Consider the following 15,880-nt stretch of genomic DNA (forward strand, 5'->3'; position numbering starts at 1 on the left):
AAAGATGAAGCGCGACAGGGACTGTTCTACTGCTTTGCCCACCGATCTGGAATCAACAGGCACCCCACTGCGAAACGTTCTCGAAAATGAGACAAGAAAGACATTCCTCCCACTCAGGAAAGATAAAACGCCTTCAAACGGGAGGAGCTCAAGACATAACCCCAGGTAGTTTCAGGAAGAAAGCCAAATTACAGTAACTTAACTGATACAAGGAAATTTTGGCTTTAATCTTATCTGTCGCTCATTACCTCATTACTAGCTCACGCATAGCTAAAACAATAGCGGCCTCTATTGTTTTCAGTAGCCTGCCTACAGTCAATCCGTAAAAGAAATAGACTGAAATTACTACACCCCGTCGTTTCTGGATTTAAAGTCTGACTGTAATTGTTAACTCGATTGGTCAATTTGACTGGGCCACCAGGTGCAGAGACACTTGATTAAACATTATTGTGAGGGGTTTCTGTGAGGGTGTTTTGGAGATTAACATTTGAATCTGTAGGCCAGGGGTGTCCAAACCTTTTTCAACCTTTTTTACCAAGGGCCATATGCGGTAAAATACACAAAAAGCCGGGCCACTCACTCGAGGTGAAGTACGTATTGCCTCACCTGGTTTATTTAAGTAAATTAAATATATTTTTGGAATTTGCTGCAGGCCAATTAAAAATGGATTGCGGGCCGCAGTTGGCCAGCGGGCCGCAGTTTGGACACCCCTGCTGTAGACTAACAAAACAGATGGCCCTCCCCAGTATGGGGGGGTGGGCCTCATCCCATCAGGAAGGCCTGGAGACCCTCCTGCTTTTCCTGCTGTCTTCAAGCTGGGACCCTGACTTTTTCCTGCCTTCAGTCTTGAACTGAGACATTAGCTCTTCCTGCACCTCCAGCGTGTCTCTGGGCCTTCAGACTGAAACTGTACCACTGGCTCTCGAGTCTCCGATGCTTGCTGATTTGCCCTGAGTACCTTGAGACTTCTCAGCCAATTCTTTATAATAAATTTCTATGGACACCTATATCCTATTGGGTCGGTTTATCTGGGGAATCCTGACTAATACACTGACTTTGATTAAATCATGATAACTTAGATGTAGCCCTAATTTCGTTAGCATCTCTAGTTCAGTTAATATTCCTAACAGACTTCTAATACCACCACATTGTGTTATGTATCAAGTGGCACTAAGAGTTTCTCATTCATTCAATCATGCAACAAATATTTACTGAGTTCCTACATGTGAAACACAGCGCTAGGCTCTGGGGACACAGCTGTGACAAAAACTCCTATCTTTATGAAAGTGGGGGGGAGACAGATAATTAACAAAGTCATAAAAAAGTCATAAAGTGTATTGAATGTCAGATGGTAATACGAATGATTTGGAGACGTGATGAGGGCCAGTGTTGGCATGGGGGGGAGTTGTAATTTTAAAGCAAGTGATCAGGATAGAATTTACTGAGATGGTCTTTGAAGAAAGAGCTGAAGGAGGTAAGAAACTCACTCATTCAACATGCATTTCTTAATCACAAAATTTGGTTTTGGTGACACAAAATATTATTTTGAAATATCCCTATTACATGAGACTTAGGAAAATCTTTTTATAGCATTTCAGTACTATTGATGCTTCAAACTCTTAAATCTTCCTTTTAAGTAAAGCTGAACAAATACATTGGTTTACCATCACCTACTGAGCCACCAGAAATGTGTTTGTAGGTGATTTTAAGCCTGATGGTGTGACAGAGTAGTGTTGATTTAATTTTCCAGGTATGTCCAGTACAGGAGAGTTCCTGACGTGCTACTGGTGGGGAGATGCCACAAGGTCTCAGGGGTCACCGAGGCAGTGGCCTCTTACAAACACTGCCCAGCCAGTTTGTTCACCGCTCCGTCTCCTTGGCCACTCGATTACTGGATTTTGCCTCTACGTAAAACAGAACTACTTCAAGGAGATGAGGCCAAGAAGAGGGAAAACCATGTTTGGTTTTACTCACTCCTGTCTGCTCGAGCATTTTGCACAGAGCAGACACATAATAAATGGCTGAGTTTTCTAGTAGAAGTGACAAGCAAAGGGCCAAAGATGTTTGAAAATAACAGGGCAGAGGCAAGTTGCCTCCCCAAACGTCTGACGCGACTGACAAGCCCCAAACACCAGTTATAAGATAGATGACCGATACTAATAACTAAAATCAAACATAAGTAGGTGATATGTCCAGACTCTCCAGTCAAAATGCCTTATCTTCATTGTTTTAGGGAGTGTTCTGCAGCTGATCAAGACTCAAAGCCTCTCCATCAGCAGGCCTAATGATCTGCTGTTGTTATCCAATTCTAGAAAACATATACTGACCTATTTGTTTTCTTTTTGCTGCAATGAACCATCGGCACAGTCACTTTTGTGACTGTCAGTGATGTGTCTAGTTAATGGCTGTCATCTGCAAGCAAAATAGTGATCATTTCTTAAAGGTACTGTCTGGATTCAGGTTTATGCACCCTATTGAAAAGCACCACCACTTTTAAATGTTTGAAAAATTTTTGAACTTTTAGCTGAATCTTAAGAAAAAAGCCAATTTATCACATGTAGATTTTGGGTGAAGGATTCCCTCCTTAACATAATTACTTACTGTAGAGTTCCTTTAAATAGTGAATTCCTTTAAAACAGCCAGCTTCAAGCTTTTCTGTGATTAGTTCTACTCATCGGAAGCTTCAGGAAATTCCTACAAAGAGAAATTATTTTCATCTCTTCGTAGGAATTTCCTTGCAGTACATAACTCAGGTATTTCAGAAACAAATGACTACATAAAACAGTATGAATTCATGATATTTATTACTGGGGTAGATTACAGAAAAGTCTTTTTCCCACTGTTAATTTAGGCATAAGAATAGGTGTTTGTCTCATGTGACTTCCTTTTAGAACTTTTATTTTTTTAAAAATCATAAAAGTGTCTCTAGCTGGGGAGATTAGTAGTATCGTTTTTTTTTTTTTTAAAGTGAGGAGAGCTGGAGATGGGGGTGCAGTTCTATCCCTTAGTAACTACGACCAAACAAGGTGTAGTACTTGGCGGGGTTCTTGCCACAGACACATCTGGCCCCGGGCGGCAGCTCACACAGTGGCTTGAAGGGGATGCAAAGGCTTTTGGCTCCCATGGACGGGGCACCGGGTTCAAGATCTTGATCCCTAAAATCAACAACAAGAATTGCCTTCAATATGCTGCACATTTCTATACTTTCTCACTGCCACACCCCACACATTTTATCCGTGGATCAGTTACCTGGCAGTGGTCTTCTTGATCCAGTCTTCACAGTCAATTTCCCCACAGAACGGAATCTGAACGATCTAATAAGAAAAGGTGTTTATAACTCCTTCTACGGTACAGAAAGTAACATGTGAGTTCTCTATTAAAACTTATAAGCATAAAGTATAGGTCACCCAGTCTTTTTCAGGACATGCTACCCTTGCAAACCTGCTAGGAACTTTGCTCCGAAATGCAAGAGGTAGGGAAGAATGTCTATCCATTATTCAAAACCCACACACCATAAAACATCAGGACACAACAGAGACATCTTTGCAACACAAAGACACTTAAATGTCCCGAGAAAGTGGCTGCAACATAGTGCCTGGGAGAAGGAACCAAGGGCGAGGAGACGTGGGTACAGACTCCAGATGTTTCCCCGCCGCCTCCACTTCACATGTGGACCTTGGCCCGCTCTACCTGAATGGTTACCACGAGGATGGGGGGAGACGACCGACAATGAACCGATTTTAAAGTGTTCTTACCAAGGACAACTAACAACCTGGTAAACCTCACCTGATGCGCCTCACTGTTTTTAACATGTCAGAGGTTAAATGAACCCTTTTTAAAGTCCAAAGGTATCTGAAAGCCAAACATCATTTTGTATTGGGGAAAAAAACCCTTTCAAAATTGTTCTTATATATACAGACCATACAGTATAATGGGCAGAATTAAGAGACCTGGGATTATATCCTAATTTTGAAATTCATTGACTATTTGAAAATCTCTAGCCCTGAATTCTCTTTTGTAAAATGTGGATGGTGGACTAGACAACTAAGATTTCCCAGTTGTGAATCCTAAACTTTTCATAGTGTATCTACTTCAAAATGAGATTTGTCTGCAATTACATTTATTTATGTAACAGTCTTATAAAAACAAACAATCCAATTAAAAAATGGGCAGAGGACCTGAATAGACAATTCTCCAAAGAGGACATACAGATGACCAATAGACATATGAAAAGATGCTCAACATCACTAAGCATCAGAGAAATGCAAATTAAAACCACAATGAGATATCACCTCACCCCAGTCAGAATGGCTATCATCAACAAGACAAATGATAGTAAGTGCTGGAGAGGCTGTGGAGAAAAAGGAACCCTCATACACTGATGGTAAGAATGCAGATTGGTGCAGCTGCCATGGAAGGCAGTATAGAGATTCCTCAAAAAATTAAGAACAGAATTACCATATGACCCAGCAATCCCTCTCCTGGGTATCTACCCAAAAAATCTGAAAACATTTATCCGTAAAGATATATGTGCTCTGATGGTCACTGCAGCTTTATTTATGGTAGCCAAGACATGGAAACCACCAAAGTGTCCTTCAACAGACAACTGGATAAAGAAAGATGTGGTATATATACACAATGGGATACTACTCTGCCATAAGAAAAGATGAAATAGTGCCATTTGCGACAACATGGATGGATCTTCAGATTATCATGCTAAGTGAAATAAGTCAGACAGAAGAAGTCGAAAACTATATGACTTCATTGATATGTGGGATATAAAACTGAAAGCAACAAAGGAACAAGACAAACACAGATAATAGTTTAGTGGCTACCAGAGAATAAGGGAGGGAGAGGGGTGGTAGAAGGTAAATGGGGTTAAATATATGGTGATGGAAAGAGAACTGACTCTGTGTGGTGAACACACAATGTGATACACACAGAATTATACACTTGAAACCTATGTAATTATACTAAGCATTGTCACCCCAATAAATTTTAATTTAAAAAAAAAAAATTCCCGGAGCTTAGTGGCTGCAGTGGGCAGATCTAAGGCATGGATAATCCCCCCACATTAGAAATGCTTCCTCGTCAGCCTCTGATCCACTGCTCCCAGCCACACAGCCCAGGCTCAAACTGAGTCCCTCCTGCAAACTCTTCCTGTACTTGGGACTTGGTTAAACAGGTTTCCAAAGTCTTTTCTAAGAATAATGTGAAAGTAGAGATTAAGAAATTATTAAAAAAAACAATAATTCCTCAGGTGAACATTACTACAATGCAAGGAAGCGTTAGTCACCTACGTCTCTTACGTTCATTCAGTAAAATGTGTTAGCCTAACTATTATTTTGATAACCTGCCTTAGGATAAAAAGGAGGTGATAAATTGGTAGGCAAATCCTAGGCAAAAGGAACGAGTGGATGAAAGGGAGGAATGGATGGCAGTAATATTTTGAAAAATTTTAATATAGAAATTATGCAATGAAAAGTGAAGCAAAAGCAAACCTAGAGATATACGAGTTGAAATAATACAAAGTTACTTCCCTGTATTGAATCTTGGTAAATCATTAGCATTTATACAAACAAAAAGTATGATAAAAAATGTACATTCATAAAAGTATTGTTTAAAATTCATTATAAAAGACAAAATGGGGGGAAACTTTAATCATTGTCTCCATGCAATGATAAAAATATTAAGACTTAATTTCAAAGAATGTCTGGGTAATAAACTTAAGTTGGTTTCTTAGAAAATTTTACTTTTATTAACTCACAATACTTATAGCTATATTTTTTATAACATTAACAAATTTTACAGTAAGTAGTCTTATTTTTGTCTTTGAAAACATTACTAAGCCTTGAGAAAGTATTTCTAAAATAGTAATTTTTAAATATTTAAAATGGTAGTAGAGCATGTGAAAAAAATTCAACTAAGTTGTTATTAAATGTATTTGGACTCATAAATGATAATTTTGTAAAAAAAAAAAAAGCGTTTTAATTCTTTCTAGTTTCAAAGTGAAGTTTAGATGATAAAACCTGACATTTCTATTTATGCATATAGTTCATTAATGTGAAAGGACAGTATACATTTTCAGGCTATTTATTCAGCATGGAAAGGTTCTTAACTTTTTATTTTTTATAATTTCTACATCTGTGTTTTAAAAAGGTACAACCTTTTACAATACATAACACCTTATATTCTGTATCAGAAAATGTTAATGACAAAAAATATCAGTACTCAAAAAACATAGTGACCAACAGATTGGTGTGTATGTCAACAGTAACAATATATATTATATGTAAATAACTTATATTTTTTTCATTTCATTAAGACCATCCCCTTGGGAAAATTTATTGAAATCAAGTCCTACACATCATATATACTTTTTTTTCATTTATATCAACAGGGAAGAGTAAATAAAATCAAACTTTCACCTACATTCAAGGTCCAAAGATCATTTCCAACTTTTCCCCTCTTAGTAAATACAATTTTATTTACAGTAGCCTCAGAGGTTGCTAGATGGCCAGTCGACACATCTAAGCTGACCAACATAAGGTGAGATGGATGATGCAACTGACTACTGAATACAGGAAACAAAATTTGCTTAGGTCTCTATGTGCTTTGGACATACAACTAAAATACTATATTCTACTTCGGAATAGATGTTGAAAACCCCGAAGTAGCTTATCTAATATTAGAATGAAAGATATGATTCCACTAATATCTGCTGAGATTCATTTCTTTGAAAGCAATGGATTAACTGATATTTACTCTATTGATTGATTAACTCTTATGCAATGTCTTAGCAGACTGTACTGCAAAAGTGACTACGCATATTTCTATAATGCAGGAAATTTTAAAATTCAATGAATGGAACAAAAATAAAATAATCATAAATAAATTATAGTGAAAAAAAAATATGTGCTGCATCAGATGGCTTTCCATCCTCTAATCTTCTCTTAGAAGTATGTGGTTTGAGTCAAGTGACAAATTATAGAAACCAGAAAGGTGGAAGATTACACAGGCAATAAACCAAGAATAACAGAAGGCGAAATACTGAAGAATTAAGGATATGAAGGGCATTTTGAGAACATCGATTGTGTACTCATTTTACAAGTTAGTAATCGGGAAGCCAGAGAGATGAACATTCACCCAGCTCAGGCAATAAGAGATGTATTAAGAGGTAATGACCATAATCAATTAAAACTTTGCCATAATATTCTCAGCATGAATTTAAAAAAAAGATACAGAGGAAAGGAAAGTGCATTAAACCTAGTGAGAAGAGAAAGCTCAATTCTAGTACCAGGTCTGCTTCTGTATAAGTTTGGGATAATTCATTTAGATTCTGGCCCACGGTTTTCTCATTTATAACGGGGAGACACAGGACTGGTTGCATAATCAAACAAGTATACCAGAATACTAAAGTTCGTAAGTGATTTCATTCCAGTAATTAATAATTTTGCAAATCAGGACTTCTTTATGAACATTTAAAGTTTTGGTTAGGAACATTTGCAATATATACCACATATAAAATCTTAAAGAGCCATTAACTATGTAATTAGAAAAATCCATGTTTTAAGTTTTAAGGAACCGGAAGTACCCAATCATTCTGAAAAACAGGCTCAGATGTGAGCAATACTCTTCCCTTATTACTCAGAAAGTTCAATCAATTAATATCTGGATAAATATACAGTCAGAATTGAAAGAAATGGACTTTTAACCTTATGTTAGGATCTACACGGTACATTTCTAAAGCTAAAACAAGGCTTGCTTTACGAACTTACATCAAGCTGGAAGAACAAAATGAAGATTTTCAGTAATGAAAACATTAGGGGCTGTACAGACTGAATGTTGTTTAGCCAGCATATTAAGCATGAGAAAAAGCTTTTCTATAATCAGTTCACAGTGTTATCCAAAAGTGATATAATGTTGTAATGCTTTAGGAAAGCCAGTAGAAAAGAGTATATAATGCTGAGTAATATATAATCGTTTTGTGAGACTGGCCTCGAAACAGGTATTAATATAATGCTTTAAGTTCAGTGAGACTTAAAGTACCATTTACTGAAATATTTTCAAATTCAAACTTCTCAAGTCTCTTACCTTTCCAGAATCTAGCTCCTTCTGAAAGTCTTCTATTGAATTAGCCACAACCATGTGAGTCTTGAGGTCTTCAGAAGCCCTACCAAAAAATAATTTGAAAAGAATATATTTTTTCTTATTAATATGACAAAGTTTTTTTTTTCTTTTACAAAAGAATACTTTAATGAAAGAACAATAACCTGGAAGTGAGAAGAACTCAATTTGAACAGGCAATACGTACTTTCATTATTGTGGTTAAATCTCTGTTGACCAACATTCTATTACTGGCTATGACACTTACTACCTATGAGAGTCTGGGTTATTTTTTTTTTTTTTAAGATTTTTTTTATCGGGGAAGGGGAACAGGACTTTTATTGGGGAACAGTGTGTACTTCCAGGACTTTTTTCCAAGTCAAGTTGTTGTCCTTTCAGTCTTAGTTGTGGAGGGCACAGTTCAGCTCCAGGTCCAGTTGCCGTTTTCTAGTTGCAGGGGGCGCAGCCCACCATCCCTTGCGGGAGTCGAACCGGCAACCTTGCGGTTGAGAGGACATGCTCCAACCGAGCCATCCAGGAGCTCAGCGGTAGCTCAGCTCAAGGTGCCGTGTTCAATCTTAGTTGCAGGGGGCGCTGCCCACTTGTGGGACTCGAGGAATTGAACTGACAACCTTGTGGTTGAGAGCCCACTGGCCCATGTGGGAATCGAACCAGCAGCCTTTGGAGTTAGGAGCATGGAGCTCTAACCGCCTGAGCCACCGAGCCGGCCCTGGTTATTTTTAAAACCTCTCTATTCTTAATTTTCTAAGTTTCTACGAAAGTGGAAAAATACTGAAGTAAGTCTAACTATACCATATGGGATTGCTGTGATAATCAAATACCAATGCATGAAAATGTTTTGATACGGAGAAGCACATAAATATACATTACCAAGCTATTTTCACATACTATGTAATTCTTTTGTAAGAACTTCAGAATTTAGCAATGGAAATAAACATTATTCCACATTCCAGGTCATATATTATATGAGGACCACTCATGGGTGTGACCAAGAAAGAGAAAGGATATTTTTCTTTTCTAGATCTCAGAGCTAAGACCATGGGAACTCTGCCAGAGACTGCTAGCCAGCTGTCTACCAAATCTGTTTCCCCTTCTTCCGATATTTTTGTAGTGAGATGGGCCTACGTAACTAAGTTATAGCCAATGAGATCCAGAGAAAGGAAATGCCACTTTCCAGGCTTAAGCCTTCAGTTGGGGAAAACAACACACCTTTATGCAACTTATATTAACAAATTTACTGAATAAAAATGTCAACAAAATACTTCTTTTTAGCCACTAATGCAGTGGTTTTCTAACCAGGGGTGTGCACCTGAATCAGACAGAGAGAATTTTAATACTACAGGTGACAAGAACCTATCTTAAAACTGATAAATCAGAATCGCAAGGTGTGAGGCTCAGGTATATTCCTGTTCCCAAAGCATCCCTGGAAAAGGACCACTGCAACTAAATGCACTGTTTGAATGGTGGCAATAAGGACAGGCAGCTTCCTGATCTTTCCTCTCTGACAATAATACCTATTCTGAGGTCAGATGAACTTCAAATACATGATTGATCTGTAGGCCAAATAAATCCTAGAAGTAACCCCTCAAGAGACTATCACTCCCATTTCAGGGCAAGCAAGCCAAGAGAAGCAAAATCACTTGCTTAAAAACACAAAAGCCAAGGCTCCAGTTAGTTCACTCCTGAAATGCAAGATTTACTGAGGCCCAGCATGAGTTAGGCATAAGATTTAGAAGATAAACGAATAAGTAAGAGGCAGGCACTACCCTCCCCCAGGCTGAGCCTCTATCTCCAGGGGCATTGGGCCTTCCTCTCTGCTTCAGGTGGTAGGAGAGACATAAGGTGCCACACATATGCCATGGACTTCCTAGTGCCTCTGCGTTGGGGTCTATGATTCTAAAAGACCCCTCTCCACAAGTCTGGACAGCCCTGAGCCGCCCTCACCCTCACCCCCAGTCCCAACAGGAGGTTCTTAGCCTTGGCTACACCTCATGATCACTTGAGCTTTTAACACTATAGTTGCCATGCCCACTCTAGACCTATTAAATTAACATCGCTGGGGAGGACCCAGGCACTGGTATTTTTTAAAAGCTTCCCAGGTACTGCTGATGCGTATCCAGCAGGTGAGAAATCAATGCCTTATTTCCTCAGATGTATATGTCAGAAAAACCTGGATCTAAAATTAACCCTAAGTAGTCTATGGGACAGTCTATTGCTGCAAACCTAGTAGGGAACAGAAAGTACTTAGAAGAATAATCATGATACAAGTCAGAAACACACAGAGAAGGTGAATTAAGAATCATGGGAGTTCAAAGGAAAAGATGACTTCCAGGTGGACAGAGTGTCTTGGTCTCTCAGAGGTCCAGAGGGGTTGGATGATGACACACACAAGCCATTTGAAGGAACTAACCTTGTGAAAAGATTAACATGGATATCTTCCAAAATAGCTTGAAGTTTGGTCTCAGCCTCATTTTCAGCAACTGTCAGCTTTTCTCCAGTATCTCTTCTGACAGCGACAAACTGACAGCTCTTCATATCACGTGGCCCAACTTCAAGTCTAATCGGAACTCCCTAAAAAACAAAAAAGGCAGTTAAGATGATACATGCATGTCTCTAGCTGAATATACAGACTTATTTCATGGCTTTATCAACTATACATCATAAAAATCCAAAAAACAAAGTTCTACCACAAACAATAAAAAAAGAAAGCACAATTCCTGAGATATTACAGAAACCTATTCCAATAAGAAAGCATAAATCTAAGGAAAAAAAAATGCACTGCCCAAGTGGTTCTAAGCTAAGAAAGTGCTTAATGGAGAAATGTGATGGTAGGTGTATAGATCAGAGTTCCTAACTTTTCTCACATAACAGCAAACATAAAAAAGTTACATCTGTATGGCCCGCAGGGGTAAAAAGAGAAGACTTCTTGAAGCGAAAGCCACCCCAAGCCACTGAGCAATCCCTTGGCACTTCCTGGACTTATTCATGGCACAACAGTATGCAACCCAAAATTTTGAACCAGAATCCTGTGCTATGAAGGACACTAGTGGGACAACTCACAAAACCTGAACCAGTTCTAAAATATACGGTAGTAACGTATCAGTGTTAACATCCTGATTTCGTTGGTTGTACTGTGATGTAGGAGAATGTGTTTGTAGAGTGATGGGGCATCAGGCTAGCATCTTACTTTCAAATGGCTCAGGCAGGAAAAAATTATACTATCCAGCAATACAATTACTATCCTTGAGCACAAAAAGAAGGTGATTAGGGTCCATGAACCATTATCCTGATAGTCTGTTTGAACAACTTATTTATTATACGAATCCTGGTATAAACATTTTAGTGTAAAAACCATATGAAGTTTATTAATCATAAACAAAGTCTTCAAGGTCATTTTTATTCTAACATAATAAAAATTAGCTTCCACAAAAATGACTTTAAATTTAGAAAATATATAAACTTTAGATATCACTATTACAAAGCGCTGAACTCTGTCTGCTCAGTTTCAGTGAAGAAGAACTCACAACTAGCAAAATAGAGAAAAGTAATGAAAAAGCCTTGTGTTTTATAAAAGTGTATATAGAATAATAAAGAAAATCCGAATCCAATTTGGGAGTAAAAGATGCAATTGAAGAATTTACCTTGAGCTCCCAGTGATTGAATTTCCAACCTGGAGAATAGTTATCTCGCAAATCAACTCTCACTCGAATATTAACACTGAGTAACCGCCTTTGATAATCACTGCATTTTGCAATCAGAGCATCTCTGTCTTCTGCAGAAAGTGCATTTGTAATGCCACAGGGAATAACCACCACCTAGAACCAGCACAGTATCACACGTTATACAAAGAAACAGTATACAGAAGTAATGAAGTCATATTACTACATAAGGTCCAGGAGTCAAAACCTGCCATTGACTACAAATCTTAGCACAAATCAACCTGTGTGATTTCTAAGCTACACAGAATGTCTGCCAATTAGCTGCACTGCTTGTCCATGCTAAATGCATTTTCATTTGACCTATGTTTCATTTAATCCATTATAAATCATTTCAAAAAATGATTTCTAAAAGAATTTTATATAAAGTAGCTAAAAGAATTGAGATTAAAAAACAAGAACACAAATGGTATACGCAGTTACACAATGTACTATAGGTCTAGACTGTAATATAGGTTGTTTCTGTATCAGCGAAATCTACCTGAATGACATTCAGAAAAATCACCCTTTGAAATTTCCTTTAATAAACATGGCTTGTATTTCATAAAAGGAATGATAAACAGAAATGGTTTCCTTACCTGAACACAGGCTACACGGGGTGGTAATACTAAGCCCATGTTGTCCCCGTGAACCATGGTCATAACACCAATAGTTCGAGTTGTCAGGCCCCAGGAGTTCTGATAGGCAAATTGCTTCTCTCCTGGTGTCTTTGGATCTTCAAAAATGATTTCAAACATTCTGGAAAAATTCTGCCCTAAATGATGTGATGTTGCTCCCTAAAATAGAAATATGAGCTCTAATTTTAATAATTTGTTATGCCTTAGAAAATAAGATAATCACGTCTTAAAATGACACTAGTCCTATTTTATCTTCCCTGATTTTTTATCTTAAATATATTTTTAAAGCATAACTGATACAACAAAGAGACATATATGCTTGAAATTAGAATATGGTCTAGAAAGTACACGAACTACCAATTTTTTAAGAGTTTACTTCTCTGATAACAAGAAATTCGCTGCCTCGGCCCACGGGTTGTACTTAGTCACCTATGAATCCCACACAGCAGCCTGATACCTGGATAGCTCTTCCACTAGCAGATATAAACGCTTCCACTGTAGTGGTATAATCTCCTCCTGCAAATTTCTCCTTTTCCGTCTTTCTTCCCTTCACAACAGGAATTGCCAGGAGATCTTCATATATCTGAGCATATAAGTCAAGTATCTGCAAGACCTGTAAACATTTTAAATGTTTTAAAAGTGCTCAAATTTATGGTTTATTTATTTATTATAGATCTATAAAACTGTACTATTTAAAGCTAACTGTGAGTGGGAAAAACATTTTTATTATTGAAAGGTTAAAGCAGCCAGCATGAATTTATTAAGGAAGACATTCCAACAAAGTAGTATGAAAAGCTCAGTAACTTTTAAAAATGTACATAAGTTTAGAATTAAGACAAAGTTAAGGCATTTGAAAGATATACAATAACCAGAGTGAAAATTTCCTGAAGAATAATTAATTTTACCCATGGGATTATAATTTCTTCTATACACTGAAGTTCAAAAATATTTTCATCTGAAAATTTAAAAAACAGCACGTTTTCCAATAAAATTTAAATAAGCAGTGTCTTAAGTCCATGTACATTTAAATTCACTTATTCTTGTCTTTTAACAAGTGATACGTAAATTTTAGGTGACAAAATAATTTATAAAGAAATTCTTTTCATGTTATTTGAGATCAGATCAAATTTCAACTTATTAAATTATTACCAATAGTTAATACTGCATTACTTACAACTGGAGAAAGAAAAAAAAAAAAGAGCAGTGTGGACAAAGAAATAGAACATAATACGGAACTTAATGAGGAAGACTATTTTTTATACCTCTTCTGCTGCTTCTTCAAATGTAGCAAATGCACTGTGCCCTTCCTGCCAAAGGAATTCACGGGTACGCAGGAAAGGCTGAGGGTGCTTGAACTCCCAACGCTGGAAGAAGCAAGAAGACAATTTGGTCATTATGGCGAGCTTTTCAATTTTTATTAATAATTGTATGTGGTAACCAGAAATCATAATTGGGATCCAAAGTCCTTCAAAAATGCTTCCATTCCCAATCCTTTGAATATACAAATAAGAAAAAACAAAATGTGCTTTTTGTAATAACGACCAAAAAAAGCAGCAGCAGAACAATGAAAGAACGTAAGAAGGGGTATGTACCTACCACCACGTTACACCACTGGTTGAGTCTGATGGGCAGGTCTCTGTGTGACTGCACCCACTTCGCATACGCAGGATACATGACTAAAAAGATAGGAAAATACAGGCAGAATTAGTCGCTGAAGGTTTTATTTCTCCTGGGGGCTGCTAAGAGCTAAACCAACAACATAATTAATAGGAACTAGAATGCTGTGTTTGTGTAAATGTGTCTCCAGTGTTCGTAATGGTCAGTGAATGATATTATTATGTATTTCATAAAGCAGATTAACCAAGGAAATAAATCCATCCAAAGGTGACCATGTTTTAAGTTTTTCACAGTAAGATTTACATTTGACATTTAATTTGACTGCTTTTCAGCTGTTTTGTTTCTAAAAACACTAAAACACGAAGTGAAGATCTAGCATATACTATGTTCTGTTAAGTTCTTTGCATTCATTACCCTGTTCAATTCTCACATTCAACCCACAAAGTAGACAATTATAATTCCAATATTAAAGATATGAAAACTGAACTTAAAGAGGTCAACTTGCTGAATTCAGCACAGTTACGTACGAGAATCAGAATTTAAGTAAATCTATCTGATGCATCTACCCAGGGTATGAAAGCTCTTGCCTTAAACTGCTAATTTATGTGAAGGTACCTGTCTTATCGTGGCCTACTCCACCTTATCTAGAATTAGAAGAACAAAACAAAACTTTGCCAATCTGGTATGTGAGATAAAGCTGGTGCCGTAATCCAAAAATGCATGATGATGAGATTATACAAGAGTGCCACTAGAAGCATCAGACTAAATAGTCAATCCTTAACTGAAGATAATCACTTTGAAAGACACTGACAAGCCCAAGGCTCCAAATTTTCAAGTGGCCCTCACATTTACTATGCGCATGTAGGAAAGTCACTTAACCTTTCAGAGACCTCTTTTTTACCTGCAAAATGGAGATAACAATAGCTGCCTCAGCCTCCCCCACTATACTGTTGTCAGAACAGAAGATGTACATAACATCACTAACTTATAAAAACCTTATATGAATGTGAGTGTAGTATAAAATGACTAACAAAATTTTAAGTAAAAAACACATAAAACTAAGTGTTCGTAATTTTAAAATCAGTTCCAAGAACAAAAATTATTCCAAGAATAAAATTCCTTGGAAAGTTCTAAAATATTATAGCATGAAATAAAAAATGACATTTATTAAAAAAAAAAACCTCTATCCTAATGATAAAAAGCTCTGTAATGAATATTGTACAGAGAATAAAATTCCATACAACTTAAGTTTGCATCCGTCTTTATTAACATTTATTAAACTTTATATATATCATCAACAGGATTATGTCACAAAATGAAAGTTGAGACTCAGCTCTAGAAGCTGTCGCTAATGTTTCCATGAGCTTTCTCCTGTGCTTCAAAGCCCATGCTCACCTGTTTCACTAGTAGGACGAATGGCAATAGGCTCTGCCAACTCTGTTTTGCCAGATCTTGTAACCCAAGCAACCTAGGAGGATAAAATCATTTTTTATACATTTTAAAAAGTATTTAGAGAAACAGCACAAATGCTGGCAAATTGCTAATTGAATTTTTGCTCTGTCAATTAAGACAAGTTAAAATAATTGCTGCTGTTCATTGTGAGAAAACGTACTTACTGTCCTTATACATGTTTAGAGAAAAGAGAAAGCCAGTTAATTACTTAATGTAACAGAATCATAACTTGCCCTGAAGGTAGAAATATTAAAATGGTTTCATGTTTCTCTAAATTGGCTGTTATAACTTGCCTTTTAAATTACTATTCAAGTGTGAACTGAAAATACACTTCTGAGTTTATGAGATAAA

The 15,880-nt window shown here is 37.0% G+C and overlaps 1 protein-coding gene across 2 annotated transcripts in view; it reads right to left on the minus strand.

Annotated features, from left to right (window-relative positions):
- Positions 1-2,787: 2,787 nt before the first annotated feature.
- The window catches only part of EPRS1 (glutamyl-prolyl-tRNA synthetase 1), a 48,637-nt gene continuing 35,544 nt past the window's right edge, over positions 2,788-15,880 (minus strand). For both annotated transcript variants that reach the window (XM_033099596.1, XM_033099595.1), the window contains 10 exons: positions 15,473-15,545; positions 14,057-14,136; positions 13,723-13,824; positions 12,918-13,073; positions 12,422-12,619; positions 11,769-11,942; positions 10,538-10,698; positions 8,095-8,173; positions 3,250-3,314; positions 2,788-3,155 (listed from right to left, as the gene is read on the minus strand). In XM_033099596.1, the coding sequence (XP_032955487.1) occupies positions 3,005-3,155; positions 3,250-3,314; positions 8,095-8,173; positions 10,538-10,698; positions 11,769-11,942; positions 12,422-12,619; positions 12,918-13,073; positions 13,723-13,824; positions 14,057-14,136; positions 15,473-15,545 (1,239 nt within the window). In that variant the 3' untranslated portion in view covers positions 2,788-3,004. The remainder of the gene's footprint in view (positions 3,156-3,249; positions 3,315-8,094; positions 8,174-10,537; positions 10,699-11,768; positions 11,943-12,421; positions 12,620-12,917; positions 13,074-13,722; positions 13,825-14,056; positions 14,137-15,472; positions 15,546-15,880) is intronic.

This window comes from Rhinolophus ferrumequinum, chromosome 27, assembly GCF_004115265.2.
Source record: "Rhinolophus ferrumequinum isolate MPI-CBG mRhiFer1 chromosome 27, mRhiFer1_v1.p, whole genome shotgun sequence".
Taxonomy (NCBI): domain Eukaryota; kingdom Metazoa; phylum Chordata; class Mammalia; order Chiroptera; family Rhinolophidae; genus Rhinolophus; species Rhinolophus ferrumequinum.